The sequence below is a fragment of the Copidosoma floridanum genome, unplaced genomic scaffold, assembly GCF_036245765.1.
Source record: "Copidosoma floridanum isolate Cflo_tuat_1 unplaced genomic scaffold, Cflo_Japanese_pri ptg000004l, whole genome shotgun sequence".
Taxonomy (NCBI): Eukaryota; Metazoa; Arthropoda; class Insecta; order Hymenoptera; family Encyrtidae; genus Copidosoma; species Copidosoma floridanum.
Window position 1 is genome coordinate 30,072,398 of NW_028321881.1, and position 24,198 is coordinate 30,096,595.

The following is a 24,198-nucleotide window of genomic DNA, read 5'->3' on the forward strand; positions in this document are numbered from 1 at the left end:
CAGCAGTAAAAGAACGCCAAATATAAGTTTAAAAGTGACAGTTAGTTTACAAATTTCGAAATTAATCCTTCTGGAGATTTTATAATCAATTTTGAATATAATGAAATAGTGTGTTAATTACAAATTTTAAAATTAGTGTTATTAGATGTGGACAATCAATGTGCAAGTTAATTATTCATTCATACGTACAATACGACTTATTCGTTCATACATATAATACGATTTCAATACATACGTGCATTCTTACAAAGAGGCTGGCTGTACAATATTTCAGCATATTATTGAACATTCACCTTAAAGCTATTACATACACGCATATAAGAGACGCATAAGCTCCTTTTATCATATAAGCTTGCTTTATATTCACAATATGTCTTATCTGAATTTGACGGACAGACAGATTTAAGTTATAATATAATTTGTCTGTATTAACTCGGGATGTAACACTACATACTAATTTTTTTTTCTGTTTCAGCGACATGGACCCTGCTGCATTAAACCTTATTGCCAACAGTAACTACCTCCCAATAGTAACGTTATCGCAACTAGAAAAGGAGCAAAAATACACGGTAATTGTGTTTTGGAAGGTTGATACCAGCGTAAGATGCAGAGTAGTCATTATTATTAATGATCAATTTCAGTTCCTTATTATAGATCGTCTTGGAAAGGCATTAAAAACTGATAACAATTTTTTAACTGAATCAAGAGAAAAAAATCAAACATTGAAGCTATAATCCCATTGAACTTATTACTATTGGGCGTTGTAATAAGTCTATTTTTGGCGTAGCCCTTTCTGTGAGCATATTAAGTATTTAAAAGTATGTGATATTATTCTAAACTATTTTCAGCCATACGAGAGATCTATCAACATGTATTTTTATCAGTAGCTCCATCAACCTATCATTCATTAGAAAACTTAACTCACTTATCCTAATACAATTATTTTTTAAACTTATCGAGGAATTAACAAGTTTGTACAATTCACCTTCTTTTCGCAGTCCATACACCAAATTTAATGAATCTCTACAAATTTTGTCAACTATTTGTGAATACACAGTGTCTAATGGTTGATTGTAAATGATAACACTCATTTTATTATCATCATCACTTTCACCTTAACTCACGGCGGACTCAAACATTATATTATCGTCGCTGTATTTTGATTGCTATTGAGTTAATAGGTAGTGGTTGGGCTTCAGTATAAAATATAGAGTGACTTTTTTGTCCTCGTTTTAATAATAATTTTTTGAAGAGGATCAGTAAAACGTTTAAAGGTTTTATTGAGGATTTTTTTAACCATATATTCCCAAATTTTGATAACTGATATTTCTTTTCAATGGTTTTTCTAGCCTTTAAAAACTAATAAAGAATGTCATTTTTTCCCTAGTACACGTCTCATTTTAACGTTTCAGAGTAGGCTTAACAGTGCACTGTGTGCGACTTATATTTATAGAAAAATTGTCAAAACTCTTGCGATACCCACCACTGCTCATTTTTTTATTCTTTCCGATGATGATATATTCATGATTATCATCATTGCTACTGTTTGTGCAGAGATCTTAAAATTGCGTATAAGTAGAGTTTACACGACCATTATACACAAGTGCTTCCAAATATTTTTATCTTCCCATACAGAAATAATCTCTTACATTATTTTCCATTCCATAAGCTCTATCGTCAAAAATTATGATATCGTTGAGTAGTGCATCATCTGGAGATACTGGAGTTTTATGTTCAGTAAATGCAAAGACTTGTAAATCATAATTGGGCCTTAATAGATCTTTCTAAAACTTGTACTCTGGCTGATTAAGCAACTTTAAGTACAAGTAAACATTTTCAAACCCCACTTCATTGGGATCTATAACTAGTAGACTATTTGCTTTGCCACAATTAAATGAAACACAGAATATGGCTCAAATACTATCTGGAAGTAATTCACCGTATTGATTCGAACGCTTTTCTTGTTTTACAATAGGATTGTAATTTATGGCTTGCAATTTTACATTTTGCTTTCTGAACTGCAAGTCTGATTAGTATGATATTTAGATAACGACTGATCTTATAATTAAATGTATAGTATTTTTATTGCCTATAGGCTATAAAAACAGTACTCTAAGGCTTTAGGGCTTAGTAAAAATTCAATGACAGAAGAATAATGATAATTTATCTTACAAGAGGACATGGTTTTTAAAATAGTGTTGTTAATACTTTACCTGTAAAGCTACATATATCAGGCTATCAGCACTGCAGTCCTGTCACTAAACTTATTAAACGTCTGGCTAGTGGTGATAAGGAAATAAATTAACTAGATGCGTGAAGAATCGATAATACATTAAGGCTAGATATTCAGCCTATAGAGTCTTTGTGAAGACTCTAGAGTAAAAAGCAGCTGTTCTAGCCATTACGAGTACTATGAAAATAAAAAGTAAATTGGGTATAAGTGTAAGATGTATAAAGAGATCGTGCACTATTTTAAATACAGTTAATAAGGCTACACCACAGAAGAATAAAAACTAAAAGAAAAAAACCTATGTTTAGGAGTTACCAATATAGAGTATAACTATGTAAGATATCAAAATTATAATTCTTATAATTTTGGTCACTGATGCTTCAAATTTCTCCTGAAAAGACCGTAATGTAATACCATAGTATCAACGTTAAGTTTATCTCTAACTTATTCTGTATTAAAAGCACAACATTTTTCACCTATCAAGTTGTCATTTAAACATTACTACGTTCTTGGCTTAGTAAAACTTCTAACATTTAATTCGATTTTGAATATTTACAGAAATCACAATAAACTTTACGTGGCAGACCGAGTAGTCATTTTTTTAACAGGTAGCTCCGTAATTGGAGATACCAAGTCATTTTTAGTAGATGAATTATAGTCTAATAGTATAGCTATCCATGTTAAACCTAACACTAAAACACTTCATAGAGTAATTACTTGTAGTTATACAATCGATTTTAGACCATAAGATTCTATAGGCCGTCTCTTAGATTTCACTCAACGTGTTCTTAAAGATAGCTCTATTCACAGCTTACAGTAGCCTGTAGTTATCCTCAAAGTTAATGCACTAAGAGTTGAATGTAATCTTACGACTGGACCCTGTATAAGTGAAGAAAAGTTTATACACTTCACGAATTTTTTTTAACTATATCAGCAGGTTATAATATCATTGAACTGCCGTCATAAATTATCTATTTTCCAGTTGTTAGACGCACCATCAACTATGTACAACTACGTATTATCGATTAGGACGGTATTTGGTTGATTTTCGTGGAGAAGTCATAACTATAAGGTTACGTACAAAACTTTAAGTGTAATGAAAATGGTATAAGACTTTTGAGGCTATGTACGAAGTTCAGCTTCAACAAGCGCACCTGCAGTCGGTTTGTCAACATGTCAGCAAAAAGACAGCTAACAGGTCAGAACAACTAACTTTCATATTGTTGTTTTGTTTTATAAATAACTCTAAGTATACAGTTGCCTGTCAGCTTCAATAAATCTATGGTACACTATAAGATTTATGCCCATGAGCTATATGTATTAACAACTCATGGTAATAGTGATGAAATCCGTATATTGATTTAACATCTGGGCCTATGTCTGCTACCATCTCGCAGCTTGTTACATAATAATAGAAAAGTTATAAAAGCAACGATAGTGATACAGCAACTACGAATACTTAATTAGTTAATAATAGCATCTGCCACCTTTTCATTAAAATTCAGAGTGCGATGAACGCCAACTGTTGCAACACCTCTTTTATATTTAGTATAATCGTGGTACAAGGACGACGACTAATATATGTTTAAGCCACGAAAACCAAGAAATTAAGGTCTAACACGTAGCTGTCGAAGTCAACTACTTGTCAGAGGGCGGGTTCGTTGCCCAGTGCAAAAATCAAGTAACTTTTAATCGTCAATTTAATAATACAAGAAAAATACAAGAGAAACTTTCTATGTTTGTTAAATAATCTCAGAATCCTTGCAATTCATACAGCGATTGTTCCCGATTATTACTTTATTGATTAAATAGGATTTCTTATTTTATAATATGATTAAATCATAACTTGAAATATTAGCCGCTGGCCGAAACCAATTGAATAGTTGACTCAATTTAATTAATTTTATAAATTTCCAATTAATCTAAGATTTATAAGTATTTATAAAGAACTCGGAATCACCTGAAAAGGGGAAAGGTTATTTCAAAATAAGTGCACACCGAAGTTATACTGGTATGGAATATTTATTTAATAATTAACAAGAAAAAAACAAGGAATCACTTTTTAATCTGTATGTACTACTAAAAATATCTAATATTAAGAATACTTCACTGATAATTTAATTTAGATTTAAATTTTCGCGCTTTTTCCAATGATATGCTCCTATGGTCAAAAAGATAGACAGCACAAGGTGAGATTAACTTGAGTAAATTCTAGTAGAAATATTAAATTGTTTACCTTATAAATCTCTACAAAAATATTCCAACCCATCTTATAAATATCTGGAAACTTTCTTCACTTGCTCCTTTGTCATCAAATAATATATTTGGACTTAATCTTGGTAATTTGGAGCATGACTGTTATATATTAAATAGTCATGCTCCAAATTACCAAGATTAAGTCTAAATATGTATAATATTCCAACCCAGTTGGTTGTCACTTCCTTGGCTTGTCTGCTGGATCAACCTTGTCTGGGTAGCGCCGTACAACAGGTTGCAGACAAAAGGGTAATGGAAAACGTAGTCAGGATCTTTAGTATCTCTCTTGACAAGGTAACGCCGCGCGCCGTTTGAACGGGTACTAACTGAAGGGGGAACTACTTTTCTGAGATCATTTCAGACCGTTTATCCCCTTGTTTTTCTCCTTAGTGTAGAGGGTTTTTAATTTTTTTGGTGAACGTACTCTAACATTTGCTTAGCGGACTATAAGTACATTACCCGCGCGTGACGTTCAAATTAAAATTTTTATGTTTTAAGTAAGGACGTGTTTTAAATAAAGAATTTTAATTTAAAAAATGATATATGTATACATATATATATATATAGAAACAAATAAAACTATTAATAAATGTGTACCCTTTCAGTGTAAAAATGTGGGTCTGACACCCATCATGAAACAATAGTCAATGGTTTTATTCCTCAACTTCAATGGTTTTATTCCTCTCAGCATGATTGTAGGTTTGAATGACGATTATTGTAACATTACGGTTAATGTAAAACATAAACTCATACTGACAAGATCAAGAAATTAGATTAGTGCAGTTTTCCAAAGTTTTGAAAGAGATTCATCAAAAAGGCACATACGGCAACCATTAGCAAATTTACCATCAACGTAAAGTACCCAAAACTTTTGGAGACTCTAAGCTAATGCATAACTTTAATTAACATTTTTCATCTATTAACCGTCATGTGACAGAGAAAAAAAAGTAAGACAAAAAATACAAAGGGTGTGAAACGTTTATTAGCAGGCTCGTTAAGTATAAGATGAAAAAAATTTTAAGAAAAATTAATAAAAAGCAGTGATTCATTAGTAAGGCAAGTATACAAAAATATTATTAATAGCAGCTTATAAGCAATTATAATTATCCAGTGATGAAGTTGATATGCAAGGCTTTTAACAGCCTGTCAACTATTGAATTATCAAAGAAGTAGCCATACTACTACTTCGTTCTAATGATGAGCCTATAAATTTTTACTTTTCAAAGAGCCATTTCCGTGACAACGACTCTCAGACAAATAGAGACAAAGATGAAACTTATAATTGGAACGCTGTTTTCATAGTATACCAGTGGAGTCGAAAAATTTTCTGTACAATATCATAGAAATAATTTGTCGAGAACACCAACACAATGCAAAAAAAGTGCATGAGTTCAGCTCAGTAAGGAAACACTTGTAGTAGAAATTTAAATTTAACGTTCATGATGTTACAAATTTCGGCTGTCATTCAACTAATAAAATAAAACTGGTCACGGTTTGTTGACATCATAATGAGACATACAACGTCAAACTTTACCGATAAATTAACCCAATAAAAAATACATTACCAATCTAAAAAGCCCCTAACCCCCCCCCCCAGACCCCCTTACAGTTAAAGTGGTCTCGCTCCAGCCCTCTTTAATACCATTTAATATAAAAAACATTATTAATTATAATTTATGAGTACGCGATAAGAATATAAAACAATACACAGTGAGATTGTCATTTAAGTTGTCGGTCTATTAACACAATGTATTTGTGTTGATTCTAGAAATTTAAATTGGTGTTAATAATTTTTTTAGTGTACATCTAAACAATAACATACTTCATTCAAAAGTACAATTAGTGTTGGATACCATTTATGTGAGGAATATTCTAAAGGAAGGATGCAAAAAACAAAGAGAAGGAATTTTTCTATTTAATTGTGGATAGAGAGCAATTTTATTAATATAAAAGTTGTCTGCAACTGTTAACTAGAGAATAAAATTTGTTAATTTTTAGGTATAAGCAATTTCTTTCCCATATTATATATCCAATAGTTTATTTTTTTACAGAATTATTTTGTGTGTGTATATGTGTGTGTATATATGTACATACTCGCGAAGTTGCGCCCTCTTGCGCGCTCCGCGCGCCAACCCTCTATTTCCAGTTTAAAATTAATTAGTAGAATAAAGAAGATTCTCATGCTTCGTTTTTTTTATACAATCTTTTATCGAAAAGTAACCTAATCAAAAATATTAAAAATTAAATTTTAAAATAAAATATTAAAATATAACAACTTTTGGAATTTATAAGTTAGTCATACAATCAAAAACACAAAAAAATAGTAAAACTTTTGACAAAATATTGGTGGTTCTGGTAAGACTTTTTTACATAAAACGTTGATAAATTATTTCATATCAATAAAGAGGAAAATTTTTATGCATGGCTTAGACAGGTAGAGATTTGATCCTATTACCAAAAGGAATGACGAGCCACAGAACTTTTAGATTACCGTTGAATTTAAATTCAATTCAAAGAGTTTTTTTAGAATTAGAGTCCGATAAAAAAAAACTACGTGAAGTTGATGTCATAATTTGGGACAAAGTTTCTATGGTACAAAAAAAGCCTTAGAAGTAGTTGACAAAACTCTAAGAGATTTGTGTAATACAAACACACCGCTTGGAAACAAATAAATAATTTTAGAAGGTGATTTTCGTCAATTTCTCCCTGTAGTTAAATATACTAATAAACTAAACATAATAGAAGAGACTATAAAATACTTAAAAATTTGGAATATATTTCAAATTTTACTTTTAGAAACAAAAATAAGATCAATAGGAAAAAAATTTTCGTAGTTTTTATTGAATATTGGTAATGGAAAAATAGATTCTTTAAAATACCTTAACAATAGAAAACAAACGATGTATGTATGAGAATTTATAGTAACGTTAATAATTATTCAAAACATAATGTGGTATTAACGTTCTATAATGAAAACACTTATTTTTTGAACTATAAAATCCTAGAAAACGTAAAAAGAGGAGAAAAAACTTATTATAGCATAAGCCGTGCTACTCATAAAGAAGTTGATAAAACAGACTATAATATTTACATAAACTTCCCACTAGATATTTTAAATAATATTCGAGAAGAACTTCTATCACACGAATCAAATTTAACATTAATGCTTTAGTTATGTTAATAAAAACGCTGTGTCTATTCGCACCTTATATCCACGTACACGCATGTGCCTCGCTCGCTTCGCTCACTTGGAAAAAAAATAAACTTGGACCCTATAAGTACCGGACGGTAGAGTTGTCCACTTCGCATACGTATCCACTATATCCACGTAATTACGTGGATATACGGTGCGTTTTGGTAGGAATCGACACTAAGTAATAAAAAATTTAAGTATTTCTGATGGCCTTTGTAATGCTACAAGGTTAAAAATAACAAAATTATTTAAACATAACATATAAGAAAAAATAATTACATGTGAAAAAAAATATGTAAAGTTCTTGTACTGAAAATAACATTATGTGCATGTAGCTCATCATCACTTCCTTTTATTTTGTACAGAAAACCATTTCCTTTTGTACAAGCTTTTTCGATGACTATTAACAAATCTCAAGGTTAACGTTTTGATTCTGCAGGATGGAATGTTAAAAAATCTTTATTTTCTCATAGACAATTGTATGTTGCCCCTCCGAGATGTAAAAATCCAAGTAATATCTTCATTCCAATTGAAGCTAAAAATAAATTTGAAGTACAAAATATTGTTTAGTCCAAAATTTGTCAACAATTTAAAAAAATTTAGATACTCATCTATCCACATTATCCACATTAGGAAGTGTATAAGAAATTTTAAGGGTAAAAAGTTTTTGATCCATTTACCCATGATCTATATTTTATAATGTTATACGTAATTTTTAAATTTGCAAGACTTTATTTTGAAAAATCAAAATTCAGAAAACAATTAGATCATCTGTTTTTTATATGTACCCAAATATTTTTCTGGTTCTTTGGAAACGTAGGAAAAATTAATGCAAAAAGAAATTACAATAAATTGACATTATCAAATGAAGAATTAATATTATTATTTATTTCAGATCACACAATTCAGTTGAGGTAAAAATATACCATTGAACTCACACAAATGATTAAATACAACTTGTAATAAGGTATTATGTTTCAGTTTGAAAGATTTAATTACTTGCAATGTATTCAAAACAAAATTTTCAAACCCTGAACAGTTAATAGAACATAAGAAGACACGTCGAAAATTATTATACGTATGTGATACTTGTAAAATTGTATTTACTCTAAAAAAAAATTATGTTAGACATCAAAATGAACACAGTTTAGAAAAAACAGTTACATGCATACATTATAATAAAAAATTTAAGAGATCAACATATTTAAATAAATATGTGAAGATTTACAGTAAATGTGAAATTAAAAAAATTTGTACAAAATGTGGAAAAGGATTTTCAAGGTTAGAAAACTTAAAAAGCCAATATGAAAATTTACAATTTATAAATTTATCATGTACAATGTTTTTGAAATAAATTATTATTTTGGAACATGAATAGTATATTTTTTTTCATTAGTACAGTATATTATTTAAAAAATTTTTACGATCATACAAGTTTTAGACTACTTAAAAATATGTCGAAATCTCTTGTACAACATTTTAATTGATTGGCGCAATCAAAACAACTACCCAATAAAATTCAATCATTTTCTGAACTGTTAAGGTTGTTTAGATGTAAGGTGGAGATAGTAGGGATAATAAGGTATTTTGAGGGGTATAGGTGTGGTATTGGTGGGTGATGGGGGTGATGGAGGGGGATGAATGTGGGTTAGAAGCTGCATTTATTTGAAATAACTATACAATATAGATAGATATATAACAAAAATTCAACATCTTAAAAGCAATACATAAAGTTACTGGTAAAAAATAAGGAGCATTTATAATAAAATCTTAATTTATTAAAACTCTGGCCCTGTGTTTTATTAATCGTCATAAAAAGAGCTAGAAGCTATGGAAACAGTTTTCTGTATAATATAAAGTGTAAAAATAAGTTATTATCCGTGTTCAATGTAATCCTTAGTATTAAAATTATATGGCCTGACTTGTGGCTCCACGTATTATTTTTGCATTAATAGTATTTTTTTTAAATGGAGTAACTTCTTATAGCGCTTAACTGCCTCAGAGAGAAAAACCGAGAGCATGAAAAAGATATTTCTGAATTATACCGGATTTGTTGTAGCGCTTTACTGTCTTGGAGAGAAAGCTCGACAACAAAAAAAAAATATTTCTGGAAAATTATATTCACTTCATTTTTAATTGGTACATTCCATACACAAGTTTTTTTTACCTTTTCTTTAAAAATGAGCTAAACAATATCAATGTAAGCTTTACAGTATATCTTAAGCTTCGAAACCTTACTATGGACATATTTAACTGTTAATCCGACCTCTCCAAGATCGTTGTTAGTTGTCTAGTGCATAGGTAACGTCATCTTTTGCGTCCTAAGATCTCAGGTTCAAATGTCACAGGAGTTCCAGATTTTTTTTTCCTTTGTCAGTATTAATTTTTTTAAATTTTCTTTTATTTTTCATTTTCTTCTTATCATCAATGCATTGATATTTGTCAGCTACCAAAAATGGTTTTTTTCGAAATAGCATGCGGAAAATAGGTGTTTTCCGCACTGATGTTAGTGTGGAAAACCGATTTTCCCACATAGTGCGCAGGAAAGGTGTGCATCAAAGGTTTTTCCGCACACTATGTAGGAAAATCAATTTTCCACACTAATATCAGTGCGGAAAACACTTATTTTCTGCACACTTTTTGCGAAAACACTTGTACGCAACTCGTGCGGGACGATTTCCCGCACTCGTGCGATAGACTCGCACTCGTGGCCGGTGACGGTAACTCGTGCCGTGCGATCAACTGCCCCTTGTTCCCATAAACTCCAGCCACTCGTGCGAGTCAATCACGACTCGTGCGGGAAATCGTCTTTTCCGTACTTATTACGTAAATAACTATTTTTTTTTTACTCACTCAGAAATGGAAATCATTAATTGCAATTAAAACATGTAATTCATATTATTAACGGTGTTATAAGAATTCACAATATTTATGTTATTAAAACACGTTATGCTGTAAGTAGTTATATATATATATATAAGTTTATGATACTGTAAATAATATAAACGTCATTTCACAAATACTGTGAAGAGATTTTCGAAAGAAATTTCGACTGAGTGTGGTCAATCATTGAACTAATTATAAAATTATTATAACCGTATAATTATTGTACAGATGAAGCTGCCTTTTTTAATATTTAATTTTAATCACAATCATTTGTAATGATATGGAAAAGTGAAAGGAAAAAAAACAATAATAATCAATAAAAAAAAAATCGATGATATCAAACATATTGTGTGAAATGAAGCTCAATACCGTATAAATAATTTCATAGATAATAATACTTTATTATTAGTTCAATGATTCGAGTTCACATCACATTCGTTATTATTAATTGTGATGAGAAAATATTTATAGTGAGGAGAATAGATAGATACGCACTTATGTTGAGAAAATAAAGGTAGCGTTAAAAATGTTTATTGAGTCCTTTCAATTTTTTATACAACGAATGCATGTACTTGTAATTTGTAAACATCATTCAAAATGTTTGCAGCTACTTTTATCAAACATTGAAATTTTTTCAAATGTTACCGAAGATTTTAACGATGAGGTAAAGATTTTCAATTATCTATTATTAATTCATATAAATTAAAATTATTTTATGTACAGTACATATTATTAAAAAAAAGCTTTTTCACCTTACCTTTCAACATTATTTTGATAATCGAAGTAAGCTCCCATTGTGCTCCAAGAAATTTTGAGTTGTCGCTTGGAACTGGTTCATTTAAATCGCGCGCGAATATTTCGACTAATAGCTTGGATCACACTCTACTCTGTCTCATTTCATTATTGGTTCGATAAGTTTATGCGGTGACTTTGCTTGTTAAGTAAATGCTCATGTGTTACTTCCAGGACGGATGCAATAGAGAGTTTGCTAAGTTGGCAGATCAACGCTGTAATATTTTCAAAGTTAAAACGGTATTGTAGAGAATTTTGTTCAGTTACGGATGATTTAACAGTTTTTTTTTACGTGTATGAGACCAAAAAATGCCATCTCCCCTTGTCCAGTGTTCCTTTACATGTTGCTCTAATTCCGAACAAAGAACACCATACAAAAACGTTTCACAGGTTTCCTACAGATGAATCTCGGTATGTTTTTTTTTTTTCTATTATTTCTTCCAGTACATTTGATATTAGTGATGAAAGTGCAACGTTGCATTTGTTTCATCTTGTACATTAAGTTATTCAAATCCTCTGCGCACATATTAACTTTTTATGAAAAATGGAATAAAATATTGAGAATGTGATATTTGGTTTTAATACATACGCAATAATCGATTTTAATGCAGGCGCGATCAGTGGGTTAAATAAATTAAAAACATTCATCTTCTGGAATTGAAAATATGATAGTTTGACAACAAACAAGTATGTACTGATAATTTCAATGACGACAATTTTTATTACAGCAACGGAGTAAAAAAACTAAAAAAATCAGCATTGCCGCAAAAATTATCTAGAAGACACGATCACAAGAAGTACTTAAGAGCAAGCAACCATATTAAATTCGAGCGTAAATGGTTTATCTACTCGCGAAACCGTAAATACTTATAACAATATTGACAAGTTAAACGAAAATATAGTAGAATTTTTTAAAATGCAAGTTGATCACGTCCAGCAAAAGAGGTGGGTGAATAATAAAAAAGAATTAGCTATAAATTTATTTTACAAATCACCAAAAGCCTATTATTATTTACGCGATAAGAAACAATTTACTTTAGCATATGTTAACTTGATTCTTAAGTGGGTTAACGAGTAGAATTCGTCTGCTGGGCGAAACATTTCATTATTACATGTATTACAAGATAAAACCAGTAATATGACTACAAAAGAACGCGAATGTACAATTATGTGGGATGAAATGTCTATAAACACTTGGCTGCAATACGACTCCCAAAGAGACTATCGAAAGTTTTGCCGATCTGGGTGTATTCGGTCGTTCGCCACTCCGTGAAAATCACGTTTTGACTTTTTTGTTGTGAGGTAGACAATTTGATTGGAGGCAACCCATTTGTTGTTACGTGTCACATAATGTTGATGGGGTGATATTGAGTTAAATAATATTACACTTTATTAATTACATTAAAGAGGCGGACTTTGTTCTGAAATCCATGGTATGTGATCTTGGTTCACCAAATCAAAAAGCTGTAAAAATTTTTAATATTTCAAAAGACAAACCTTACATCGAACTTATAACGTAAGATTTTTTTTAAATTTCAATGTGCCACACCTGATTAAATGCCTGAGAAACACCTTTAGAAATCGCGAATTCATGTTTGGGGACGAATACGTATCGGGAGTTGTTATTCGGGAGTTGAGAAACCGCGAGCGAGATCAACCATGCAGAGCAGCGCCAAAATTATCTGACAAGCACGTTGACCCAAATGTTTTTTAATTAATGAATGTGAGCTTGGCAACTCAAATATTTAGTAACTCGGTTTCGTCAGCAATTATGGCTGGTGCTACTGCACCTAAACGTCCACTTATGCACCCATACTGTATTTTTATAGCAAATTAAAAAAAAATTAACGATCTCTTTGACTGTCCTAACAGTAGATCAGCAAACGATAAAAATTCTTTAAGACGACCGTTATCTAATAAAAATCCTCAAGTTATACAGTACTTACAGGACAGCTAAGACTACGTAAATTCCTGGAAATGCACTAAAAAAATGGAAATCCTTGTTTTTACGATTTTTATTTAACCATCAAAAGAATTTCACTCCAGTGGGGGGATATAAAAAAGCAAGGGGAAGTTTTTTTGCTAACGACTCGTCTACAGCAAGACCCGTTAGAGAAATTATTTGCAGTGCTGTGACATCGTTCTGGCCATAACCAGGACCCTACGTTAATGCAAATTAGATATAATTTTCAGTACAGCATCACTGCAAGTTTATCATCGATTTCACATTCTGGTAACTGTAAACCAGACAAAACGGTCGCTCTGTTAGCTTCGGACAAATTTGATGAAGCGCATAAGGCCCTTGACAAGTACAGCTCCGAAAAGCCAGTAAATAACAGCGAAAACGGTTTTCTTGAGGATAGTGACGTAGATTTTTGTGCTGATTATTATGTACCAGAACCACACGATTCTTGCACAGAGAGTGGTACAGATAGCAATTTATGTAACAAAAACACTGTTCTAACAAAAAATTCTAAATCCAGCAACGACTCATCAGAATCGCTTAATATTTTTAATCAAACTGTTGATCTACAGTGGGACAACTGTAATATCTCTTCCGACGCTCAAGCACTCGAGTTAAGTATATCGTGTACGCCTCTACGAGTTTCAATAAAGTACGTTGCTGGATATATTGCTATGAAATGTTTGGCGAACTCTGGCTGCACTGATTGTAAATCCAGTTAAACTCGTGAAAATAAGAAATTTGAGCAAAACGACGATTTGTTAATTTTTTTTATGGCTTACAAGGTTTTTTTAAATAAATGATGAACTTGGTAATTTATGTGTTCCTTCGGATTATTTTTTGAAAGTGATTGTGTTGTGCATCGAGACATTTGATTCCATTTTTAATGTTTACGCTCATATTGAAGATGTAGGTAAAATGTTGGTCAAAGAAATAACGTTAAAAATAATATGTAAATATTCCGAGTTTTGGCTTGTTAAAGAACCATGTAAATCTAATAGTGACAAAGTCATTGCTTTTTTTGTCGGAGTCCATATTTTTACCAATTAAAATGGATGAATCGTGACTTTAGAGATGAAAGAAAAAGAAAAAAAAACGATAGTAAGAAACCAAATGCCAAACTAAAAAAGCTTAAGCATGAATAAGACTCTAAGAAAGTTACTACAACGCTCTTTTGACGTACAGTCACTCTTTTGACGTCAAAATATGATTTTTTTATAAAATTAACTTTTGGTGACGTAACCCTGAATGGTACACAGCGCGGCCGAAGACCGCACTTTGCAGCCAAAACTCGAAAACTTTAACGATCGACCTGAAATCTTGTACTCGGGAGTTTTTGGGGTCGCTGATTACGAATCCATTGTCAGAATTACGAAATTCAAGATGGCGGAATATCGCCACACCTAATACAGCTAAAAATGGAGAAATTATAAAAACGGTCTGTATGTATACATTGTAAAATATAAAATATGTATTTTTGTTTATTGTAAATAAAAGTTGATTGTGAAATAGGAATTTTGTAAATTCACAACATTTACAGTTACAAGAATAAACATTTTAAAAATCATGTTCCGAAATATTTTGTGCTAATGCTTTGAGGAAAAAATTGTAATCGAAGAAAATTCGTGGTTTGAGTTTGTATGTTATAAGGAAAGAAACATTTTTGAATATTGTTATAACAATCTTTAATTTCATTGAGCATAAAAATATACAAAAAATTTTTAATTACAAATAATTGGTAGGTCAATTATGTTATAATAAAAAATTGGTTTTGTTGGAATCCACATCTACGTCTGCTTCTGACTCTGAGGCAGAGGAACTGTTCAAACTTTTTGGCTCTTTTTCTTCATTATGTACAGATGGAGCTGATAATAAATCGATTATATCAGGTGATAAAGACTTAAGTGGTTTAACTGGTAATTTTCGGCAAGTAGAAATGTAAGGATCAGATGAAATCAAAAATCTTTTGAAAACGTCCTCCATCGTTCTTTGCCGATGGTTTTTTCTTGCATAAGCAACGCGGTAAATGTTAAAAAATTTATGACATGCCTCTTGGGTATCCTCGGACATTTGGCCTATGGGTAGTATTGATTGTATAACGATGTCTGACGTGAATTAGAAGTTAATGCACTAAGGTAGGTATGTAATACCAATCATATGAATGTACAATACTTTCAGCTAATTCTTTGCAATACTGCTTAAATTTGTTCACATCGATTTCATTTCCACATGAATTTGCTTGTAATATGACGTAAAACTGATAAATAATATCTTGATCGATTCCAAGAATTTGAGCAAATTGCCCATGATTTTCGAAAAATAATCGTGCTGTGTTGCCATCGTTAGAAGTTCCACTACCTTGTTTTGGTTTGTCAACGTTCAAACCCAATTGTTTTTTAAATGCCACTTGGATTGCTGTTTTTCTTTTTTCAACTGATTCTTTTTCCTTAGTTGATCTAGATTGCCATTTTTTGATTTCCAATTTATAGGATAAATGTAATAAAAATTCGAAGCAACGAATCCAAAAATGTAGAGACGATAAGCCGAATTTTAAATTGTTGGAACAAACTTTTTTTTGCAACATCTTTTCTACATTGTTGAACTCCTTAGATGTGCAATTGCATATGTAACAGCGCATTGCGGAACTTGTGTCAGTCAATGAGTTACAAACTTTTATGTCTATCATTGTTAACGTTAAATGATAACGTACACACACAGCTTTTCCGCAAACCGCAGTAACAAACGGAATTAAATTATTTACCTGCTGTTCTACATTATTGGTTGATTCTTTTATTGGATTTACTGTTTCCTTTGTACATTCTATCTTAATAGGCCGACAATATCTAGGAGATGATGGCCTTAGATTCTTCCAGACAACAGTGGTTGTCATATTTGTAGTGTTTTTACACACAAGTTGTAAAGGGACGCAAGACGTAAAAAAAATGCTCTCGTCACTGGCACTGTTTTCATCAAGCTTATGCTTGTATTCACTATGTCCCGAACTGCCATCGCAACCCCACTTTACAATTAAAGTTAAATTTTGAAGTTGTTCTTCCTATAAAGATTTAAGAACTTTCGTTTGACAGAGCATAATACGATCAATCGTCTGATCCAAAAGAGGTTGTAATTTCACTTCAGCTACACTGTCTGTAAAAGATAGACCTGATGTAGGGTAACACTGAACTTTGGCTTTTTGAATTTGTCAATACGAAGGGAGCATCTTGGATTTTTTTTTGTAAATGTGCATTGCGCAACTTTTGATATTGACCCTGCGATAATCCAATTTCAACGAATAAAGACAATGCTTCGTCATTTGAAAAAGGTAAATTTGTATCTGACGATTCAATAGATCTTATGTATTTTAAAGCCTTCGTAGGACTTCCTTCTGCAATGTCACGAATGACTTTGACAAAACCTGTTTTACCTTCCGACCGCAATTTGCTAGTTGTAGAATGTAGTAGCACTTCAGTGGACACAGATTTTCTTAATTCCTCAGTTTTCTTACGTTTAGTTCTGTCAGATGACTCAGAAAAACTGCGTGTTGGTCTACCAGATACAGTTGGTTTTTCTTTTTCATCTTTTTTTTTAGTTTGTTTGTTTTTCTTTAATTCAACCTTTTTTTGCAGCCAATCATTATTTCTTTTTAAAAAGACACTTTCAGTTCTATTGCTTGCACTCCATCTTGCTTTTATCTTTAATACTAGATCATACATTTCCTTTTTCTCATCGTCTGATATATCTCGTATATCTATATAGTACACTTTTGAATAGGCTTTGGTGCGACGTTTGAGATGCCTGCTGCATGCGCGCCGCTCGCACCCATACACACGAATAAATACTCACTCACATATACATACTCATGTACACGCACATACTCTCCCATTTTCCATCACAGTAAACTATAGGTAGCAGCCTCAGATAAAAGAGAAACGCACCATGTGTATATTTCGTTTCTCTCTCTCTCTCTCGCTCTCTATCAATTTGATTTTGAAAAAAGAGCATAAAAGATGAATAGGCAGCTCTTGGCAGCTGAATCTTATTTTATTTGGTAGATAATATATTTAATTATCATTTCAATAAGGTTTCAAAGCAGCGTTTTGCAGCGTTTTAATGCAGCATCATTTGAAAAGTCTAATTTTCGTAAAAATTATGTGAAAAAATGACACTATTGTTTATGCTTTCCCTAATTCACTACTTAACAATTGATAATTAGTACTTTTTTTACATGTTCTACTCACCTTCAGAAGTGGATTCCATTTGGTCTTATTTGATTTTCTTTATTACATAAAATTTTTCACCTGTACAACCGTTCTCAGTGTATGAACTGTAGAGTGACGCTCGTGCGAAGGCCACGCATTCCAACTGAACCTAAGGAAGGGGCATGACGAATTAGTCATTACTATGAACGATTTTAGTTTCTTGGAGGATCACTGCAGCCAACTCAAGGGTGACAAAACCCTAAATAGAAACTTATTTTTTTAGACTTTTGGCCGCACTGTGTGCCCCTGCGTACTTTCACAGTGCAGGGAAAGCGCAATTGTAGAATGGCCCTGTAAGGTGTTGATGTGGAATGTTATTTACAAATCAATTCAGCTTTAATCAATAAATTTTTTTTTATACAAGTGTTTAATTTATTTAATATTAAAATTTAAATTTATTTCCTATGCATAACAAAACTTAATTGTATACATCGTAGAAACAATTAGGAAATCATTAAAATGACTAAATAACTAATTTTAAATTGACCACCACTGACGTACGCTATAAATGGCGGCTATTCGCCATACGATCCCCTGAACCACTGTGTGTATCTTTAAATATTATGTAGTGATTTTGAAGGATTATTCTGCCCAACCCTCCCTCAACTCCTCCGTACCTGAAGATCTGAGTAAGGTATCATTCTATCAGTTTTTGCGTTATTTTTGTTCAGTTAAATTTTCGATTAGCCTCCATCCACCTCCCATAGCTCCCTGATAGATTAGAAAAAGCCTCCCCCAGTGCCCAGCCACCCCCCTTTTCATAAGGTAAAATTCTATCAGTATTAACCGTGTTTTTTTAGCTTACCGTGTACTAGCTGACTGTTTAGCTGCCGAATTTATTCACTTGCGTGATACTATAAGATTTAATTTTAATTACGGTTTTTTTCGACCGTATCTTCTATTCTTGGTATAGTATCCGTAAGACGTCAACAAACAGAGGAGAATAGGCTGCGATATTTTATTACAACGTATAGTGCACAACCTTAATATCACACACTTAACGATGAATGGTATTTAACACACGGTCCCTTAATAATGTTCAAGATTTTGTCCTGTGCCTTGAGTTTAACTTTTATGTTAACAGATTGAACATTGACACAATTTTAACGTGTTTTTTAATACTCTTACGGTATTTTGATTTTTTTATTCAAGAGGCTCTTTGAATGAGACTCTCAATAAGAGTTTGAGTGTCGGTGATATTGGTCTAAGCTGTGAATGTGGACACGTTGTCCAAACTTTTTTGAGGATTCCTATATCCAAGCAAAGGATATTTATCCAATTTTGCATTGTGTAGTGGGAATAATTTATACAATATAAAAACACATTTATGATACCAGACCACTGTAATGTTGGCCGGCCTATAAGACAGCAGACCAAACGACGAGCTAACCTACAAATCCACTAGTATCTATCTACTTTTAGTGACAAATATCCTTCGATTTTGGTCAGAAAATTTATATTTTGGTAATAAGGTTTGAAAAAGTATTACTTTAACAAACTCAGCTCAGTCTTTGTATTATATGGCTCGACTGTGGGCTGAAAAAATCAGCAACTTTCAGTGAATAATTTGAAAAGCTTTGAAAGACCTGTATTAAAAGTCCAATTTTCAATTTCAGTTTTCTTTTGTTTTTATCTAAAAACTAACCCTAAAATTTTATCTGTGTTTTTATCCAGCCTAATTGTATTAGGAATTTTTACCTGAGTATGATAAGTAGCTTGACTTTCAATTATCTAAAAGGTCTCCTCAAACGCTATTAACAGTGTATTATATGGAAAGATATCGAGTACAACATAAATAAAATGAATACCTCAAAAATTGATAAGTAGTAAGCAGATAAACTGACGGGAAATACGTTGTTGTTAATATTATTTAAAACGCATTAGTGTTGCAAAAAGATATTGCAGTAATTTAACACAAACGACAGCAAATGTTCTAAAAAGTATTTCATAGAGAGTAACGAAAGCCATTCAGGTTGCCAGTGTTATTAAGGAAGAGAAAAAATAAATTTTATAAATTTTATACGTTAATTAACTTATTTTTAATTTTTACGTCACGTAACTAAATCGGTACAACATATTTTCAACCATGCAATTGAATTTCTAACAATTTACGAGAATTTTTTATTACAGTGCATTTTATAATTAGATTGTTTTATCGAAATGCATTAAAATGGTATGATGAGAGCACTTCTTCAATTAGTTACTGAAAACAATTAAGTTTCATGCATTCTTTCCGGCTTGTGAACTTATTTGGAAATGTTTAAGACTGCTGTTAACTGACTGTTTTTCCTTTTCAATAAAAAAATGCATAATATTTTTTCCTGAAATAATTAATTAGCAACACTTTTAAATAAAAATTTACAAGTAAAATTGCTATTTAATTAAGAGTATTTTTATTTAAATCATATTTGTGATTTGCATGTATCAGAAAGATTATGTTCTCACACGAAATAAACTTTGATTCACATTTCTTAATTCTGACAGATTCTTGGGGCTTATAAAATTTTCTTGCCCATTCTACGTTATCTTAAAAAAGTGCTGGTATTTACATAGTGCTTTAATGTTATCATGACGAAAAATACAATATTCTGAGTGAATTCTTTGAGTTAAGTATTTGTTAACAACAAATGCTTTGATTTTTATTAAATTTTTTAAAGTTATAGATACACAAGGAGCTATGTACATTTATAATAGAAAAAAACATTTTGACAATTAGATTTTCATTAAAGTTATTAAACTGCTATTTCAATCTACTGCCATAGCAATATTTATTACGTTATAGTAAGAAATGTAAACCATGTTACAGTTAAAAGACTATTTATTTTGTTGTTAGTCAGGGAAGAGCTTCTTATGTTTGGCCTTCCGAAGAAGTTATCTGTCAAAACTAACTGTTTAGGACACTAAATGTACATGGTATACTATTAAGAAACTTCACTCTTACGTGCCTTCTTTAACACATAGAAATATTAATTATCTTACTCGGTGGGGGTTTTTTTACAGAAATGAAAAACAGTATGTCAGCAGTCAAAAAGAGTACAACAAAATTTTTGATATTGTCAGAAAAAATTGTTTGTACAAAAATTTACTAAAAACGTAAATAAGATATGTGAGGATTTTGCATCAATGTTATAAAAATTCTATTAAGAAAACATGAATAAGTTTTGAATGCAAGCTTAGTGGCTTACTGATAAAGTTGCTTCTCAAATTTATAGTAGTAATCCTTTTAACGATTAAAGTGTTTTAATAACTTATAACAAATATACTAACTTATTCAGTTTTATAAGAGTTTTTTTAATAATTTCAAATTTTTATTTTACTTCACTTTATAGCAACATACATTAAATATGCAACTGTGTTACTGTTTTCTTTCAGAAAAAATTTTTTCAGTCTTCTTGACATGATTTTTATACGATATTCTGCAAGTAATTCAATTTATTAAGTTATTTCCTATCATAACAACTATATCCGTATGAATAATTTTACTAAGGACAACAATTTATAGAAAAAAAAAACGTAGAAAAAACTAGCTAACCTCCATTAAAATTCTTCTTCTTGCTAATCCAATCACAGTTACACCACTCTGTACCAAAAATTTGGCAGTTTCTAACCCAATACCAGAAGATGCTCCCGTGACAACGGCCACTTTGCCACTCCACCGATTCATTATTGACAATCTAACAAAATCTTTTTTAATATAGTTTTAAATCTTACATTAAAGTTCGAACACACATAAGATATTAATAGAATTGTGTTTTGCTAAAAATTAGTTTCATGAAAATTTCAGGAAAACGATTGTAAATTGTTTATCGCTTCAAAGTAAGTAAGATATTCAAGGAAGGGGACCAAGACACGAAACTAAAATATAATTGTAAGTGAAAATGCAGAAGTGCACTATGATAAGCAAGTTATAGGGTTTATGTATAAAGTCATGAGTAAACAAGTGCATATATGTGTTTAACTGAGTAATTGGATGTCATGATACTTTCAGTAAAGAGGAAGGGGTAAAGAAGGACAGAAATTACAACTCTTCCGAGATAATTATTCAACCTTGGATTCAATGACCATACATTTTTTTTCTAATACTCGTGCAGAAACATCTAAAATATTGAAATACATTTTTGTTTCGTCAAGTATAATATTTTTTAATAAGTTAATGGCAAACACGATAAATTATCATACGGAAATAAGTAAATAGCTTTTAACCAAAAATTTTTTTTTAATTTTCTTTCCATCAATACGTTTGTTACAATTACAGAATTGTATTAATTATTCTAAAAAATACTATAACTAACATACAATCTTTTTTTTGTTAAAAAAAAAATAACAATAACAAAAGTACTAAGCACATTGAAAGAAGGATTTGTTAGTGATATATATCATATGTTAACTATCAACTTACGTATGATATACATTCTGAAACCATACGTTTTGTGATAGTAAAAATTTTAATATTTTCTTCTAGCCTTCGACATTGTAATAATGATTATGTATGATGCCATTTAACACATCATACAGTGGATGAAAAAATGTTTTTGCCCTGACAAAAATGATAAATTATGAATTTCAACTGCTAAGTCACTTTTTAATATGACGCTTGTAATTTTTTTGTCATTTTTATACTTTGTATTTTCATATTTTTATAGACAACTTTACGTTATCTTGTGGTATGACTGTTGCATAATATACATATTTTTAACGGTGTTAGAAAAGTTCAAGTAATAATGAAGCAAACACAAAAAAAAAGTTTTATGTAAAGAAGTGTACATTTATGTTATATTTGTACGTGAAGTTATATAAATCTCTTTTTTCATACTTATGAATATGAATGAGAGGAAAGTAGTTTTCACCAGAAAACAAATAAGTTTTTTGCCTTCTAACACCAAAATAGCACCTTCACCAATTGATTTTGGATTCTCAGGCGGAAAAATAGTATACGAAACTCGTTCCAAAAGGCTTTAGGAGATGTTTTGTAGGATAAACACCCAGTCAGGATTTAGGTAATACAACCATTAATTGGAAGTGTTAGTCACTCCCTATCTCACCGTATCCATCCTCCTTTCTCATTCCTGAGTGCTGCGTACTCCAAGTAATGACTGTAGAACCGAACGTATAGAACTATAGAATGAAAAAAAACATGTATTATCTTAAGAAATAATTTTAAAGTAAAAACTGACTGTAAGAATATAAGTGAACAATTTGATGATGTTTTATTAAGCAATCTTGTTAAAATAAGAATCATATAAAATATTGAAAGTTTAATATTAAGTAGAAATTTGTACACAGTTTAATATGTAATTCATAATTAACCCAATGAAAATACCTTTTAATAAAACAAAAAGGTTAGGTGAGTTTTATGTGTTGAGTGAATATTTTTTAAGGAATTTCTTAAGCCTTAATACACTGGCAACAAATAGTATTCTTCCTAATGAATATGTAGCCTTGAAATGTTCTAAAATAAGAATGTAAGAATGGTCAAGTTGTTTTTTGGTGCAACATACATTTTGTACGATACTTGTAGTTTAATACTGTCTAGTACTCGCACTTTAACAAAATAAAACTAAGTCATGTTGACTTTCGCTCTAATATTTTCATACACTTTCAATATAGCAAGGCATTATTATATTTAATGTGAAGTTTGCATTAAGTACCAATCAAAAGTCAATACTATTTCGTTAGATTGTGTTAAAGTTTGAGTACTAGACTGTATTATTTAACAAGTCTCATACAACACGTATGTTGCGCCAAAAAAAAAACTTGATCATTTTTATACTTTGATTTCAGAACTTTTCAAGACTAAAGATTCTTTAGGAAGATTACTATTTATGCCACTGTATAAAGGCTTAAGAAATTCCTTAAAAAATATTAACCCAACACATCAAAACCACCCAAACGTTTTGTTTTGTGAAAAGGTATTTTTATAGGAATATCATAACTTTTTAGGAAAATATCTTTTTTTTAATGTTTATTTAAAAAAACTTAATTACTTTAGATATAGTTCTTATTTGAAAGTACTGGGTAAAAACGAAGTCTGCGCACAACATACAGCTACGGTGATCTACGTTATCTCTACTGAACTTCTACTTAAAGTTGCTCATACAAAAATGTTTTGAATGTATGGATGTATGCAGAGGTTGATTTGAACAAATAGTTTATAAATTTATCGGACGAAGCAAATTTTCCTATAAAATATGGTTTTAGGATTTGTATCTATGACGATTTTTTCTTTTTTTTTCTTTCATTAAACTGCGTTATTGTATGATTCGCATTAATTTTTCTTGAAGCTAATTACGTTAATAAAATGACTCTTTCCAACAAAATTTTATGATAAAATACATAATTATACGCATGAAAAATATCAAATGCATTATTTATTTGACCAGCTGTTATCATTATCTTTGTTACGCATCTATACTACAGTTTTTCAATAACTAAGTATTTCTAATAATGAATAATTATTTATTACAAAAGTGCCTACCAAAACCGCAAAAGCTACGTATAAGTAACTTAAAAATTTTTCTTACTAAACGATTTTTCATTTAACTACTACTTAAAACATTTATTATAATGTATGACTATCAACTATCCAAATCGCTGAATTAAATGAGGCTTAGGTTAACAC

At 30.8% G+C, this 24,198-nt stretch overlaps 1 protein-coding gene across 1 annotated transcript in view; it reads right to left on the reverse strand.

Annotated features, from left to right (window-relative positions):
* The window catches only part of LOC106639711 (farnesol dehydrogenase), a 157,355-nt gene extending 135,834 nt beyond the window's left edge, over positions 1–21,521 (reverse strand). The window contains exon 1 of the mRNA XM_014353464.2: positions 21,112–21,521. Within this exon, the coding sequence (XP_014208950.2) occupies positions 21,112–21,243 (132 nt within the window). The 5' untranslated portion in view covers positions 21,244–21,521. The remainder of the gene's footprint in view (positions 1–21,111) is intronic.
* Between the last annotated feature and the right edge of the window lie 2,677 nt (positions 21,522–24,198).